Source organism: Labrus bergylta, chromosome 7 (genome assembly GCF_963930695.1).
Source record: "Labrus bergylta chromosome 7, fLabBer1.1, whole genome shotgun sequence".
Classification (NCBI taxonomy): Eukaryota; Metazoa; Chordata; class Actinopteri; order Labriformes; family Labridae; genus Labrus; species Labrus bergylta.
In genome coordinates, this window is record NC_089201.1 from 15,053,450 (window position 1) to 15,071,595 (window position 18,146).

The 18,146-nt window shown below is 44.7% G+C and overlaps 1 protein-coding gene across 2 annotated transcripts in view; it reads right to left on the reverse strand.

Annotated features, from left to right (window-relative positions):
- grm8b (glutamate receptor, metabotropic 8b) overlaps window positions 1-18,146 on the reverse strand; it is a 128,583-nt gene that overhangs the window by 67,461 nt on the left and 42,976 nt on the right. For both annotated transcript variants that reach the window (XM_065956853.1, XM_020635000.2), the window contains exon 3: window positions 12,234-12,450. In XM_065956853.1, the coding sequence (XP_065812925.1) occupies window positions 12,234-12,450 (217 nt within the window). The remainder of the gene's footprint in view (window positions 1-12,233; window positions 12,451-18,146) is intronic.

Sequence of the window (18,146 nt, forward strand, 5' to 3'; positions counted from 1 at the left end):
AACTGAATATTTCAAAACTCATATTAAAGTGCACAAGCTACAAAAGCCCTCAGCAAACTGGAAACTAGAACTTTTAAAAGTCTTTAATACTCAAATCTTTTTTCATTCTTCTCATTTTCAAGCTTTGGCGGCTTTGTTGTCTCCAAAAAAAAGTTAATCGATTAAAGTCTCGTTCTTATTTCCACAAAGACAAAAATGTTAAGTGGCTCACAGTCGGAAAATTTCTGCAGCTTGTATGGACATGAACATTCTCAGTTTAGTCCTGTCTTTTCTTCATATAGACACCTAAATGTTGTTAAAGGTCTCATATGTAAGATATATGCTGACTGAAATTATAAAGTGACCTTACTATATGATCAGACATTAAGGAAACATGCTATGTTGAAGTGCTGGCTTCTCTGACAACAATGCAGCAGCCATAGTATGTCCTCCTTCTAACTTTAGATTCTGATCCTGAATGCTCTGGATTTGTTTGGACCAGAGAAGGTAGGCGGTTTTAAGACACCCCTACGTAGCCGTTTTGGACGCCCCTCGGTTTGCCAGATATGAGAGCAGTTATCAGGTCAACAGGTGTTGCAGCGATGGAAGCATGCAAGAGAACTGGTTCAGATAGAAGTGATTGTACCCGACCTAAAAAGCCTCTGCATGTTTCTAATAAGCTCCACGAGCAGAAACGTGCTCAAACTAGGATCAATATTGGAAATGCTTTTGAAAAATGGAGAGAGGTTAGAATGCAGAAAGGTTTACAGACCGATGCAGAGCTGGCTAAACACTGAAGCTTCAGTGTCCACCACATGACAACCTGTGTGAGCATCGACTCTGGAGAGTAGGGGGCGGGGGGCAACAGCTCTCTACCATGTTTAGAATTTGGACTGCAGTACCCATTTTAAACACTAGGTGTCAGAGTTACATACTGCTCCTTTAAACAAAAGTAACAATGTATATTTAGTAGGGCTGTATGAGATAATGCAGAAATTGGGATGCAATAAAGCTCAAAAGCTAACACATTCTTTTCTTATAATTAATTGTGTACTGTTTTGTCCCTTTGGGCGCACCGCTGTTAAGCAACTGCAGCGTCTTACTGCAGCCGCAGTGACGGAAAAGAACACCTCATGTGCCAGGAAGTGAAGTACCCTTCGCTTAAGTCAGAACAAACTACAAAATAAAAGCCAGACAAAAACGTTTTTTAAATGCAAAAAAACTGAATGATCGTTTCCTGTATCTAACATCCGTGGAAGCAGGTCGTCGAACAGATGAATTCTTATCTTCTTCCTTATTTGTTTTGAGTTTTTTTCTGAGGTTGAAATAACTTTTCAGGTCCTCATAGATCTTCTCCTGTCAGGCTCGAGGCGACAACAAATATCACTGGAGAGACAAACAAACAAACAAACAAACAAACCAGAGGCTGCTCCCTGACAAACAGTGACAAGGTTTCAGAGATGAGCGGGTAATAAACAGCTGTGGAGCAGGATTTTAGCTTTGAGATGGCGGCGGGCGTATCCTCAGTCAGAGAGGAGTTCAAACAGGAGTCAGCTCGCTGTCTGCCCACCACTCCTGCTGGGAACATCCAGGTCTGCTGGTGGGGGGGCTGCGCCTCAGAGCGGGACAGTGACGAGGAAGTGTCTGGTTTTACTCTGAAATAGTCCTGCTGCTTCTCTCCTCTCTGAGTGAATAAAGTTAAGGCTCTTTTTAAAAATATATATTTCTGTTTTAAAGAAAGAACATGGACTTTTTATTCCACTGTCAGCTAAACCGGAGGAGCAACTAGATAGTTCCTCCATCACTGAGCTCTCTGAGAATTTGAATTGTTCTTAGTTTGTCAAAATCAACCACAAAAACCTAAAACCCATCAGCTAGTTGCTTACAAAACCTCCTGCCTACCTGATCCCCTTTATCCAGGTCCACACAGGTAAAGACCCAGCTCTTTGAACACGTACAACCTTAAAGGAGATCTATTATACTTACTTTCACCATTATTTAAATCAGTCTGTGACACCTATTGAGTAACACTGCAAGATGTCCTTGCTTACCTTAAACTAGCGTCAGTAAAATCCCTCGTTTCAGCCTCTTCCTGAAACGCTTCATTTCAGCTGCTGTCTCCTTAAGGCCCCCCTCCACACATGCCCACTCTCCTCTGATTGGCCAGCTCTGTTTGCGGTCAAAGGGAAATTTGAGTGAGCCTCTGGGTGGGCATGTTCTTAAAGAGCAGCCGAGGTGGGCATGAAAAGCTGTTGCTCATCATCAAAGCGAGAGTAGAGACTTTCTCTCCTAACATCTGCTTTCATCTTTAAAATGATAAAAGACACTTAGAGCTGATTGCTGAATAGGAACCACAACAGCAGCATGGTGAAGTAGTTATTTTAGGGACCTGGTGCAAATTAATTAAATTAATTGGACCCTCCCCCTTTCCCTAAACAGATGCGCACACCTGTTTGCACAAACACAGACACACACAGCCATTCCAGACAATTCCTGAACAGATGATTCATGTCAACATGCAGAAAAACATCATGAAGCTGTGATCCAAACCAGCCTCTGATCAGCACCACGGACAGCAGACACACTGATCCAACAGCCGGCTTCAAACCACCTCAGCCGGGTTTCATTCAACTACCAAACATCCAAAACACTTTATTTAACAGGCAGCTTACACTGTGGATTGATGAGAATGAAATAAATAACCATGAAGAAAAGCACAGAAGCTTCATGTATGCCAACACATGATGGATGACAGCATCAGATACACTTACAGGAAGACTCCGCCCATTGTCATTAACGACATTTGAATTGGATGTTCCTACCTTACACAGCGCTCATTTACCATCAGTAATAATAAATCAACTGCTGGTTGCTATGCACCGCACTAAGGGTGTGGGCTCGGCTACATTGCACCGGTTGCGCCATCGGTAGTTGCGCCATTGCACCATCCATCGCTGAGCACAGGGATGATATTGTTTACTATATTAGCGGAATAAAGGAGGACAAAGGTCATGAGCCCGGGCTCAGAAAGATTCTGGATGGGTTGTGGTCCTGTAGGGAGTCCGCAGAGCTGTCGCCACTGCAGGAGTAATGACCCGGGTAACGAGGATGATAATTAATAATAATGACAATGGTGAAACAGACACAGGAGTGCGGAATAAGATGTTGCATCCTCCTCTCTTTCTCTGTCTCTCGCTCTGTTTCACTCCAGCGGCTCGTTCACTTCACAAACTCTCCCCCCTCCTGTTTCAGAGCACAAACTGTGAGTTCAGTGTTCACAGCGGGATCCAGTTATAGAGAGGAAAATACTTCCGTGAGAGCAGTTCTCCCAGCTGACAGCGGGTCCCTGAATGTTTCCTGAAGCCATTTTTCTACCAGTGGGGTTCCTGCTGCTCTCCTCGCCGCGTTTCCCCGACTTTACAAAGTGAAACCAGAGATTTAATAACTTCATGAATCCAAACTCTGGCTCTGAATGTTTTCAGCTTTTTTTTATTGGTTACATGGACGTGGTTTTCTCTGTGTGCAGTTTCTCTGTGTGCATGTGAACGTTGGTCACAGCCATAAAAATGTAGCATCTATTGGTGCGGGCCGGATTTGGATATCAAAGTCATGTTGTTCCCGTTAACAGTACAGATGTGTAAAATCTAGTGTTGTAATCTGTCTTGGTCTCAAGACTGGCCTCGAGGCCACTTTGTGAAGGTCTGGGAATCGAAAGCATTCTTACTCAGTCTTATCTCGGTCTCAGAATGGGCAGACAAGACACCCAGTGAAAGGCTATTTTGCCACATCATCACTGTGATTAGAAGGAAAACGTCTCTTTCTAAAAGAACAAATAACTTCAATTCATTCATAATTTGATTTGTAGCCGCCTAAACACAAGATGATGATTTTTCTGTGATATTTAAGGTCTTGGTCTTGACTCGGTCTTGATCCCTAAGTGTCTTGGTCTTGACTCTTTCTCAGAGCACTCTGGTCTCGGGTATGTCTAGGTCTCTTTTAGTGTGGTCTTGACTGCAACACTAGTAAAATCATCCACACATGCGACAGAACATAATGGCCACAATGCAATCCCTAAACTCCTCAACAATGAATCTCTAATCAACGCTCCTTAATAGATATCTACATGTGAATGCAGCTAACAATCTGCTTCTGGACATCTCTCAATACCAACTCCATTCCTGCCTCTGAGAGTTTCCTGTCAGACTGTCAGAAAAAAGCAAAGGGAGGAAAAAAACAAGATGTGGCTGGATTCCCTTTATCGCTCACCCCTGGCTTCACCAGAGGAAGTAAGCTGTTGTTCAAAGAGGCAAGATACAGCAAAACACTTTCACTTTGGCTCTTATCCTCTGAACACCTGCTGTCCAGAGCATGTAGGTGATAGGTTTACTAGATGACTGTAAATACACACAGAAAAGGCACACACTCTCATACACTCTGATTGAAAGTCCATCAGATGAAAATATGCGACCGAATGACAGGTCAGAAAATGTCACATTCCTCTGCTTCCTGTCTATGATATTTCACTCATAAAGCTTGAAAAGCAGCAGAGTGTCTGTTTGTGTGTATCAGTGTGTGTGGGTGTGAATCAGCTGAGCGTGCAGGAGGTCGGGTTCAGGCCTCAGAGGAGGAAAAGCCTGCAGCTGATGCAGAGAGTTCAAACACTTCAAAGGCAAACAGACAAGAAAGATGTTTAATCTCTGCTTAATGGGATTAAAGAGCCGAGGAAACCATTATTGAAACACACTTTGATATTTCTTACAAAAATGTTTGTGAACTCTGATCCAAGAGAACGTCCAGGAAAAACAATTTCAGTTCGTTTTCAGTGATAATGTAAACGCTCCTGTAATCGGAGACAGCTTCTCCCTGTCAGAGAGGTCAGTGACTCGGCTCTCTGGGAAAGCTGCTGTCATGAGCCAGCTGGCCTCAACACAGCTCAGCATGGCACGGCTCAGCTCGGCCTGGTGGACAGAGACACCTACAAGTCAGGCCACCTGGGCTCATTACAGAAACAAAAGGAAGAGGAAGCCTGGTGTGAGCATCCAGACTTTCAGCTGCTGCTGCAGAGTTCTCTGCTCCAGGTGTCTCTAATCGATTATGAACCTGGAGGATCAGCAGAGAGACGCACAGAGACGCTCAGAGGAGACGATTAACATCTGGAGGATGAAAAGAGATGAACAAAACAAAGCTCATCAGGAGCTCATCAGGATCAAACAATGACTGCAATTAGTGCTGTCATGATACCAGGATCTTAAATGTTGGTATGATACAAGTTAAAACCCAACTGATACCTGTTGCTATACCAGGGCGACACAAAAATAGTTCCTGGTCACCCCTCATTGGGTAATTTATGGTTATCAAAAATTGCAGGCAAACTTCTACACGCTGTCTAAATTGCACAACAATGATGTCAACATATTTTTAATCTTTCCTTGAACCCCACAAATATGTCGGTCAACTTTATTGAACCTGATTAAATTTATTATGACATCGTCAGGGCAGACTTTCTCACTCTTGCAGCTTCGAGTGCACTTTCCCAAATCCTCCTGGCCTCAGGTGTAAAATCATTAAAATCAGTTTTAAAAGGTGGAACGATCACCCAGCAGCCCCCGAGGACCAGCTGATGACATCACAGAGGGCCAAGTGTCTCTCCCTACCTGTTAGCTGTGCCAGAGCTCCGCCTTCTGCAGGTGAACACACCTTGACCTGCTGACAGGACTCAATTCAGAGGGAGATGACCGTTTGTATTAGTGTGTGTGTGTGTGTGTGTGTGTGTGTGTGTGTGTGTGTGTGTGTGTGTGTGTGTGTGAGCTCCTCAGTGTGCTGCAGGGAGATCTGCAGCTGTTGCCATGGAGACGGGATACGGGAGGCGGCGGTGGCGATGCTGTGTTATGTTGCAGCGATTAGCTCAGGTCTCTTGTCGGCTGCAAGTTACATACTTCAGGAACATCTGTCATAAGTCTCAGCAGCTGGATCCTCACACCGGGAGGATGACATCATAAGAGGAGAAAGTAGAACGTTTCCGGACGAGATGTACTTCCTCCTCTCACTCTTTCACCAACTCCTCCTGCTGTGTGTCCACATGTCTACTTCCAGCTCCTCTTCTTTACCTGCTGCTTCTCATTTCCCAGCTCGCTTTTTTGTTTCCACTACCTCCTCTTTCAGAATAATTATGCGTCAACCTATCTTCATAGTCCTTACCTCTATTTAATCTCTCTCCCGCCCATATACCCCAACTAGTTTCCATCGTCACTTCTTTAACTCCTCTACTCTTTCCCTTATACATCCTCCTCTCCTCGCACTATATAATTCTCCCTATCTTTTTCTCCTCAATCTTCTCCTTTCCTTCTCTAAACATCCTCCTATCCTCCTCTATCCCCACTTGTTTCCTTCTCCACAACCTTACCTCGTCTTTCTTCCTTTCCCCCTCTATTGAAACATTGTTTTCTTGTCTGCTCTGTATAGCCTCCTATCCTCTTTTCCTCCCAAAAATGCATCCTTTCCTCCTCTCTCTTCTCTTTTCTTCCCCAGCTTAGTTTCCTCTCCTGCATCATTTTCTTGTCAATTTTCTTTTTTCCTACATCTTCCTTCTATATCCCATCCTCCTCTACCTTATCAATTTGTGTTCCTCATGTCCTCATGTTCCTTCATGTCCTCCTGTATTAACTATACTTTGAGATTTCAGAAACACAGGACAAGATGTAAAAAATCTCTTATGTGCAAGCATCTAATAAGATTGTACCTAGCTGGGGAATGTAGACATAGAGGGGTTTTCAAGTGGGCACCCTCCTTCCTCAACGTTTCGTTGATAAGCCCACGACGTCTCAGGAGGGCTCAACGGTGAATTCTGGCGTCCCAGAAACACCCCCCTCTGTGTCAACCTGGACTGCTACCTTGGGGCTCAGCAGGAGTCCTGCCTCTTCATCCACAGCCACTGGCTGCTTCTCTCTGCTTCCGCTGACATAGATTTAGTTGCTGCCTTCAGGATCTGACCTCTGATTCCTAGGTCTCTGAGCAACCTCATTGTAGATGTCGCTACGAACCCCCTGCACCCCACTTCCACAGGACGAACTTCGGTGTTCCAGCCGCGGAGTTGTGCTTCTGCTGCTAACTTGGCATAACGTAGCTGCTTCTGCTCATATGCCTTGTCCACTGAGTCCTCCCAGGGTACCGTGAGTTCAACAATGAAGGCCTTTCTAAGAGAAGGAGACCAGAGTACCAAGTCAGGCCTCAGGGAGGTGGTTGCGATCTTGGGGGGAAATACGAGCCGACGACCAACATCAACTAGCATCTTCCAGTCATGGGCTAAACGAAGATGGCCACTTTCCGGAGGAGTGGGTCTGCTCCTGGTTCCTTTGGCCCCCTCACGGACAAAGATGGTAGTTTGCAGGGTGTTAGTGTCTGATGGTGGTGCGGAGTTGGTGGATGCTTGTTTGCTTTCAGGGCGGAGGCAAGGCATTTAAGGACATTATTGTGATGCCAGGTATAACGTCCCTGGGTGAGGCTGACTTTACACCCTGTAAGTATGTGTTTGAGGGAGGCTGGCCTGGAGCAGAGGACCCAGCCTGGATCTTCACCCACCCGCTGCTGAAGATTAACCGGTGTTGGAAGGACGTTGTACGTAGCTCTAATGATAAAGCTTAGTCGGTTTGCCTCCATGTCCCAAAGGTCCTTCCAGCTGATCTTCCTCCTCTCTACACTGTCCCTGTTGGCCAAGGGAGACTGCCTTGGCCCACCTTGTCACTTCCTCTTGGTGGCGTACTTCCTCCACCACCATCTTCCTCTTTTCTGGAGCTGTGGCTCTGTTCCAAGTTGGGCGACTAGCTGTCAACCCAAGGCCTCCTCTTCCTTGCTGAACATGCCCCACAATGTCTGCATGTCTAAGGGCAGCTGTTGCCTCCTCCACTGCTCTGGCTGGTCTCCATTTGCAGCCTGCTGCCAGGGTCTGTGCATTTTTCCTCACCACTGCGTCTCGGGATTCATTCAGTGTCAACTGAAGTCTCACTTGAAGTCGCACTTGAACTCCTCTGTGAGACTGGCAAAGGGTAGTTTAAGGGCAAAATCTCCATAGAGGCCTATGGAAGTGAGGCAGCGTGTGACTAGCCACTTCCTGATGTAACCTGTGACCCCTCTTTCCAGCTTCTCCACTGTTGAGGTTGGGACCTCATAGATTGTAAGGAGCCACAGGATCCGAGGAAATAGGCCAAACTGTAAGCACCAGGTCTTTAACCTTCTAGGCAGCTGGGTGTTATCAATAGCCCGTAGACCACTACCAATATCGTTCTGCAGTTGTTGTATCTGGTCTTTATCTTTCAGGCATGCATCATACCAACTTCCCAGACTTTTGACAGGCTTCTCGGATACTGTTGGGATTGGGTCTTCCCTAATGAAGGATCTAATGTCAGACAGTACTCCCTTGACAATAGAAATGCTGCGTGATTTAGATGGTTTTATCTTTATGCGAGCCCAGATGATATTTTCCTGCAGTTTTCCAAGCAGCCTCCTAGTGCACGGGGCGGTGGAAGTCAGAGTAGTGATGTCATCCATAAAAGCTCTGAGAGGAGGGAGACGCAGGTCTGAGGTGAGGCGTCCACCAACCACCCACTTTGAGGCACGGATGATAACCTCTATTGCCATTGTGAAGTGAGATGGTGCATCCTGCCATAATGCCTTCTTCCAGGCATTGCCAAGAGGTGGTAAACTCAGAGGTGGCAAAGCAGAACTGCAGATCCTGGAAGTATGCTTTTAGGATACTCTTTTATCCTAAAAGCATACTTCCAGGATCTGCAGTTCTGCTTAAAACCTCTTCTTGCAATTAAACTGACACTCACAAAAGCTGCACAGCACTTAAAAGATAACTGAACAGATTTAGCATTTTGGTAAACTCTGACTCACTGCTTTTTAGCTAGAAATCGAACCCAATCAACGCATAGACCCGGTAACATAGTCCTCTATATTCTGAGATATTCTTGTTTCTTGTTACAGGCTGGCTACATTACCCCACAATCCATTTTAAGTCTTTTCCAAATATCCAGGTGTGTGATTCTCGTAGCAGCTAACGTAGCCTGGACTTCCTGCAGCAGAGATTAGCAGCGGGCTTCCGAGCTCTGGCTAATGTTCTTTCAACACATTAGCCACATTAGTTTGATTTTCAAACTTCAGTCTTCATCTCCAACAGCTGCTGACATAGGCTAGCTATCCTGTAAACCCTGGACGAGTTTAGGCCCGGTGTTGAGCCCTTTTCTTTGTGTGTTTTCCTGATATTGTCACTGTGTGATCCTCCCTTAGTCTACTGCATGGTTCTATCTACAGTATGTCTTGTAAGTCTTTGTTTCATCGTCTTACTTTAACCCCACTCAGAGTGTTGACTGTCACTTTCCTTTGGATATCTATTCAGCGAGCTGTTTGTTGCCTTTCTCTTTATTAATGTCATTGTCTGTATCTGGGTCCTCTTTCTTTATTTGAAACCCCCCACCCCCCACCCCCCCCACCCCGCTTGCTCCGCTGATACCGTCTCGCCTCTGTTACTACCTCTGAAGACGGTGCAGAGGCGGGGTCACTTCGTCCCTCCATTATGCGTCCACAACTTTCAGATTGAAGGCCAAACGTCACAGGAGCTGAAATCTCGAGGCTTGAAACAATCGTCTGAACAGGGCTACTGACTTCTACACGTGGCAGAAACTCCACTTACACCTGGCATCACACTTTGAGGTGTAAAGTGTGTTTAAGTTAAAGACATTTAAATCTCGTTATTACTGCAACACAAAGAGCCGTTTTACAGCAACAGCTCAACATTTTCAACACGTCTCTTACTACAGTTAGTAATAAATAACATTCATAGATCACCTTCTGTTGGGTTCAATAATTAAGAGAAGATCATTACATCCAGGAAACAGTTTATTCGTTAAGAAGTTCTTTCCAAACACACATTCATTAAAGCTAATCAGCCTTCAGCTCTGATCAATACTTCCTCTGATCGCTGAGTTTTTTACTCGGTGAGCCGTGCAGCCGACGAGAGATTCCACAACGTCAGACCTCATTCCTGTTGATATAAATACATATTCAGGCTGCTAATGAGCCTTTTCCATGTGTGCAGCAGTCTGTGTGTGTGTGCGTGTGCGTGTGTGTGTGTGTGTGTGTGTGTGTGTGTGTGTGTGTGTGTGTGTGTGTGTGTGTGTGTGTGTGTGTGTGTTTTCCTCTATGTGTGTGCAGACAACAGCCGCAGCGGAGATGAAAGCTCATTGATCCCACTGAGGAGCCCCAGCTGCTCTCTGCACAGCGTCTCCTTATTAATCTGACGCGTTTAACGCGGCGATCGCAGCCATTCTTCATGATTACTGCTGCTGCCGCCATTTACGCACTGTCACATGCACAGGTAAACATGTAGACGTTAAACATTTCACCGCCAACATACTGGGTTAAACTGTTAAAATGTTTTTTCACATTTTTTGTGATGTTATTGGGGGAGTTTTGGACATCCAGCATCATAACTAAAGAAACGGTTTCTGTGTTTATAAATTAAGTCAGAGGAGTCACATGAGATGCTACATGTTGCTCATTAGTGATCAGACATATCAACACAGTGATGCTAAAAAAAACATGTGTAGGTCTGATTAAGTCTTACCTCTGAAATGTACTGAAATGTAAATACTGCCCTCCCTCCTCTAAAGACACATTTTGTGTCAACTTTAAGGCGAGTTTGCAGAGTTTCATATTAAAAAGAAAGCTACTCTTAAAGATGACTTCAAGATCAATGGGGATATGCAAAACTACGATCTAAAAATCTATTATTTGCAAAGTAGAAAATGTGTGCATTTTGTGTTTTTTCCATGTGCTGACTTGTAGACTGTCCTGTGAGATGCCCTCATACTGATGGTTTAATATTCGGTTGATGTTGTTTTCCAGTTACAACCTCCAGACTTGACAATGAAGCTAAATTTTTTTGTGTAAAAAAATTGCAGTTCCTTGAGTGTCCACTAGAGGCCTGCTGCAAAAGCTGAGGAATCCTCATTAGGTCCCATTTTTAAAATGTTTGTTTCTACAGCAGGAATAAAAATGTTTACTGGTTCACAAAGCATCCTGTCTAAGTAGCTAATGTGTATTCTTTCTATTACTAGTTCATTTTTCAATTAAACTTGAAGGGTTTTTCATAAATTCAATAAATGGATGAAGTCTGGGTGATGTCATCAATCTGTTCCTGCAGGGGGCTCTGGAGGCTCATCTGCAGCAGCCGCCATGTTGGAAATGCTGTCTCAGTCTAACTTTCAGTCAACCTAACGACAGGCTGAGAGCTGGAACTGAAGCGGGTTTTAAGCCTCTTGATGAACCATTACATCGCGCCCACCTGCCAATCATGTCAGCTACGCGCCTAACTTTGAAACTAACAGGTATTGTTTTCAAAATCAAATACTAATCAGACCTATTTTGTGTTTTGTACCAGGTTGTAAACATGTTCATTTTTGCTGTAAAAACGGCTTTTTTGCCTGTGGTGTGAATTGTGTATGTGACTTCCGGTGCTTCTGCAGCCAGCCTCTAGTGGACACTTGAAGAACTGCAGGATTTTACACTTCCACATTGGCTTCATTTCAAACACCTGAGGTTGCTGCTTGGTCTTCACTGAGTTATCTGGTGTGTTGTCTTTATTACTGTATTTCAAATCTAAAATCAAATTGTTGCCTTGTGTCGTGTGCTATGTTTTTAAAACCGTCTCAAAATTGAAAATCCTCTATTGTTCTCCAGGAGTAACTTATCATGGTACAAGGAGAACGAGAGACAAGAAGAACGACTGAACCTGAACTCAACCACCACCCCCCCCCCCCCCCACACACACACACACACACACACACACACACACACACACACACACACACACACACACACACACACAAACACACAGACACACACACTGCTCTCCTACATATATCTGTTTCCGCTGATGAATTTCAACACGGCTCTTACAATCTAATTAATGTCGGAGCTCGTCTGGGAGCGATAACATTTTAATCAGCGCGAGCGAGGACTGATTGCCTCACAGTGACCGGCCGAGGAGAAAACAGCGTCGACTTTCTGCTTTAATTATATCCAGAGTCAATTACACGACCTCTCCTCCTGTTCACTCATCAACGGGCGGCGAGCCTGACGACAGCCGCTGTGACAACCTGCAGCTTAAACGCACGCCATCAGCTGCTCCTCTCCTCTGACCTCCATAACGAGACAAACTTTGTCGATTTGACTTTCATCCGCATGGGGTTTCCTACCCGTCTCTCTGGAGATCTGGACGAAGGCCTCGACGCCGCTCTCTCCGTAGTTTCCTTCGGAGGCCAGCGTGGACACGTAGTTCCAGCCCATCGCCGTGACGATGTCCAGCATAGCCTGAGCCTGGTAGGAGTCCGGAGGAACCACGCGGGAGAAGAAGTCGTAGCGCGTGTTGTCGCTGAGCTCCGGGGCCGTGGAGGCGTAGCTGATCTGAGGAATCTGTGGAGACACAGGGGGAAGGGGGGGGGGGGACATTTCAGACCAGACCAGATTTTTCAAGTCAAACTTACAACAACAGCAACAAATTGCAATCCATATCTTTAAGAACACAGGGTTATTTTGTGTGTGGAAAACAAAAGCGATTATGTTCAGTCTCTTCTTGGCCACTGTTAACATAGTGAGTTCAGTTATGAGGTCTATCTCTCATTCATCCCTCTCACTCACATTTCTGCTGTCAGTCTCTCTGCTGTCATTTTCTGGGGCTGTCATTGGATGATCATCCCACATAACCAATCACCTGACGTTCCTCCCTCACTGTCAGCTTATCCTCACTCTGCTCCCTCTTTTAAATACAGTTCTTTCTCTGCCTTGTTCTTATGTTTCGTTTGCCCCTCCACCGCCCGTCTTTGTGGATTCATCATTCATCAATTCTTCACACATGCGATCTCAACAAGTCAGCAGCTTCACCAACACCACCATGATCTGGACTCCATGGGGGGGGATTTATTCTGTTGCTGATCATAATCGACAAGTTCCAAACGCATAAACCACCCCATAGAGTCCAAGCGCCAAAGACCTTATGTTAAGACTCGTTTCCATGTTACCTATTATAATAAATAACAGTCGTTATTCACTCCTTCTTTATTCAGTCTCTCCTGATTGAACTGACATTTAACATCTTATCGTTTGAACACACTTTGAATTTATTTATCTTTTAAACAGAAAAGATTTTTTTCAAATCAAAATTCAGATTTATTTAGAATTCAGTCTCAATCATCTTCTGTTGATTATTACTCAGGCAAACGTTAGCAAGTTCACACATGATATCCCCCAACCAGCCACAACCTCAGCTCATCACACTCTGATTTAACTTTTGATAAGCAAATTAACACTCTCTCTTTTTTGACTGACTGAAATTAATTGTTGTCATTTTGTCTTGTTTCTTTTCTTAAAGACGTTAAAGTTGAAGGCAGTAGAAGGCAGGCGGACATAAAAACCTGACCAGCAGCTGATGGAGCAGATTTAAGATCAAACATCAGGCTGTATATTTGTTGAGATTTAAACTGCTCCAGTCTGGACCTTAAATCCTGACCTTCCTCTGCTTCCTGTTGTTGGGTTTCTTGTCAGAGTTGAGTTAGCGATCTGTGCTGTGTGAATTAGAGAGGCGGATCAGGTCATAGATCCTGCAGCAGACAGACAGGCCCGACAGACCCAGCCGAGCTGGATAATGGTCCTTTAGAGACACGTTGAAGGCCTGATTGATTTCACTTCAGTCAAAGGCCGGTGTGTCGGGCCGATCGCCGCCGGACGCCTCATCAGGATTCACAGAGGAGGAGCAGGAGGACGGAGGAAGACGGACGGCGCGGGGTCTGACGGCAGTACATGTCAGTCAGATCGACAGGCTGCAAATTACAGGGCTTTACTGTAAATACAAACCTGTCCGAGAGCTGACGCTGACGCTATCGCAGCGCTGCAGGTTTAACCGTCAGAGAGGAGCTCCGCTTTGTTTTCTACACAACTGAGCACAAACAACACAGCTTTACGGACTTCTTTAAACACACATCATCACAGTCTTTAAAGTGTCCTGAGTGTCTGAGCGCTGCCTGCCTGATTACTTTGGGGTTTTAGAGAGAGCAACAACATCTCCCGAATAGAACTGCAAAGTTTATATTTTCTGTAATGCTCTCCAGAGAGACTCATCAACACTTTCTGATCCAACCGTAGACTGTAAATGTTGACGTCAGCCATCTGTTACAGCCGGGGATCCGGAGGCTCATTGTTCTAACCGCTCTCCATTTTTCATAAGCAGCACAATGAAATATAGTAAAGCTATTTTCTGTGTGCCACGGACTTCTGATTTATTTCACCTGTTGGTACATAAAACAAACACACCTACACACCTACACACCTACACACACAAACACACAAACACACCTACCTACCTACCTACCTACCTACCTACACACACAAACACACAAACACACAAACACACCTACCTACCTACCTACCTACCTACACACACACACACACACACACACACACACACACACACACACACACACACACACACACACACACACACACACACACACACACACACACACACACACACAGGGTTTATTAAAGCAGCCGCTGCATGAAGATATAGTGGAGAGCCTCCATTAGCATTAATGATGCATTGTGGGATGAATACACAGCGGCATCACTTATTGAGGCTCAGTCAGCGGGGGCTCCATTAAAACACACTCTGCTCCTGAATTCAAAGGGCCATTCTGCTGTTTTTCATGTTTCAGCCCAAAAGGTCACTGCATGTTGACCTTTATTTACAGCACGGACAAACTCGACGAACTGCAGGATTTTGCACTTCAGCATCGGCTTCATTTTTCAACACCGGAGGTTTCCGCTTGGAGTGAACATGCACTTTCTAACACAACTTCGATAGGTCGAACTGAGAGTCTACTCCTGGAAAGAAAAAGACAGAGGAAGTCGACCAACAAGACATCTTTCCTGCAGTGTGATATACTGAAGCATCAGAACAGAAGAAAATAACTATAATAATAATTACACTTTTGATTTGTATGGAAGCCCTGAGAGGCAAGTGTCTTTTCTAGATTGTTTTCTCTACTTAATCGTGTCTTTATGACTTAAGCTGGCTACACACTAGGTCATTTTAGGCTTGATTTGCACCCTTTGACAGTCGGGGGGGGGCGTGGTCCGACTCCTGGCTTGACGCAACCGATTATTTGTCCAAATATTCCTCAAGTGTGTGGTGTCACATCGATTATTTTACTGCTCCCAATCGAGTCGGAGCCTCCCCAGTATCTTTGATATTTACGATACCAGGTCGGACTGCTTCCAAGGGAATACACACAGCAGCCAATGCAGACTTAAAGCAGACTTAAAGACTCACCAATCAGATGTTGTGTTCTCTGACAACTCACCCTCAAACTGTATAAGGTCGCACATAATCCTTCTTCTCAGCCAGGATCCTGTCCTTATTGTTGTTCTTACTTTCTGTTTTTTCACTGCATAGCAGAACACAACAGGAGAGCCAGCTGACAACGCTGATCGTCCTCCATATTTGTTTTTCTTCTGAAGTCATGTTTGATCACACGGGTTTGTGAGATATTGTGTCTGTGAAATCGTTACTGCAAACAGCAGGTGTGCGGCCTGGCGGTCTGGTTAATCCTTCGTCTACTGTGTGCGTCCGTTCAGAGGATAATAATGTTAAAGTCGGTTGAAACCGTCCTCCTGTCTGAGGTCTCAGAAGTTTTTTAAATAGGTTAAGATTGTGTGTTGTCGCTGAGGGCTTCTGTAGGTGTAACTGTAAGAAAACCTTCATGCTCAAGTTATCACAGTAATCATCATCATAATAACAAAAATAACTGAGATGGGGGCTGTGAAAGCAGCTGGAGTCACACACAGCTCTAATGTGCAGTTCAATAAATCACAGAGAGAAATCAAACTTGTGCCCCGCTGCTGCCTCCTGAAGGAGTCCCTGCCTCCACTGGAGGACTGCAATTTTAATTAGTGGCTTAATTGGACAGCCCGCTGATCTGAGAACGAGACACACACACACATACACACTCCTCCATCCTTACAACAGTGCAATCAACAGCTTTAAAAAAATCACTGGGAAGAAAAAATGAGGCTCTTGTTAAGTGTAAGGATTGATCAAAAAAAGCTCCTTTTAATTTAGCCGTCGATGCGCCATGAATGTTTATTTTAAGAAGAGCTACCACAAACCTTAAAATCCTTATCTGCCGTTTTAGAGCAACCTCACTGACGTCAGCCATCAATGGCGTTCACCATGTTGGTAATTCTGTCTCAAACTAACTTCAGTCAGTCAGCCGAACACCAAGTAGACCGGAGCTGAGGCTACACATGTCAGACAGAACAGCTACGTGCCTTATTGTGAATAAAGTTTATCCTTCATAAAATCAAAATGGATGAGTTATAAAAAGAATCCACCTCCCTTACAGTGTGCCAGGACGAGACATGAGCTAATCAGACCATTTCTTTTTTTCAGGCTGTAAACATTTTAATTTCTGCTGTATAAACTGACATTTCCCTAATGGGTGTGTATGTGACGTTTGGTGCTTCTGAAACCTGCCTCTAGTGGACCCTTGAGGAACTGTAGGTTTTTGCAAAATAAGATTTATTTTTTCAAACCAGTGTAAATGCCCCCTGCTGGACATTAGAAAGAATACAGGTTTAAAGCGCTTTGGCATTTTGAAAGCAAGAGATACAACTTGTGCTTTATTTCACATATTGACTTATTTTAAGTTATCTGTAATCTCACTCTCTAGGGTGGGTTGTGATTTGGTGGGTTAGAGCTCAGGGCAGATCTTGACTTCAGTGTTGATTGTACGACCTCTGACGTTCATTTCTGTTTCCAGGTTTAAAAACACTCATCCTATGGGTAATGTTCCTGGACAATAAGGCAGGTTTCTCCTCATTAGTGCTGAAGTTCTAACGAGATCCACGCTGCAGAGTGAAGATGTTTTGCTTGGGCACACATTTTATCAGCTGTATTGACGGTACAGACTGTGTGTCTTTGCCCAGAACGTAAATTGTGAGGAGAATAGATTTTTTTTTAAAGTCTGAATGCACCAGCAGTTATACATGTTTACAGTGTGACATCTGAAGAGGCAGCAGTTTAAGGGGGGGGGGGGGGGGGAAATAAGGTGGAGGTCTCAGTGGGACAAAAGCTGAAGTGATCTGGACCTGATTGTGGACCCGCTGTGACGCGACAGCAGCAGCTGATGGACTCTCGGCGGGCGAGCGGCTGATAGATGGCGACCTGACAGCACTCATTACCCTCAACACTAGACCTTTGCTTTATCCCGCTGAGCCCCGACCGCAGCTGCATCAGACCGGGTCTCACACCGAGGACAGATTTCTGTGAGTGGATGTGTTAACACGTCTTTACAGCGGAGGACACGTCTGTCTGTTTTCTGCCGTCTCAGGGCGTTTGTTTGACAGTGACTGATGCTCGTCATCCCGAGACAGCCACCAGCTTTCTGCGCGACTGAACGATGAAAGAGGAAATCCATCTGTGGTGACAGCACACGTCCATCATCGTTCAGCCCGCGCTCTGATTGTCTTCTTCAGAGTAAACCTCTATTTACTGTCATCTCTCTTTTTCCTGGACAATAAACAGCTTCGCCTGCAGGTAAAATCCTCCATGACTCCTGCTGTTGCTGCTGGCTTTCATTTGATGTTTGTAATGTGAACAAATTCAATTCAGGCACAATGACTCACTGACGCACCCTGATATAAAGAAATAAAACCCTCAACACCCAGGCAGCTGAGTTTCCTCTAATTAAATCCTTAATAACTCTAATGAAAGAAGACACGCTCTGTAAGGTTTGGATACACTGAAACAAGTTTATTACAAACACTTCATTTATAATTTGCACATTGAATTTGGAGCATCATTCAAACGACTCATCCAAAGTTGGAGGCCTAGACAAAAGACGAGGTCCTGAAAAGATTTGAGTTATTTTTCCGCCTCTCTAACTCATGAAGAAGTTCTGCTTGGTCAATAACCAAATCGAATCTGAATAGTGACATTCATCACTCATTTCTTAAAGGTAGAGTCATAGGGCTTTCACACTTACAGAAATCTCCTGAAAAACTCAGGAGATTATCCAGAGGAGCTGTTTATGTGAACGCAAACAGCAAGCCAAGTA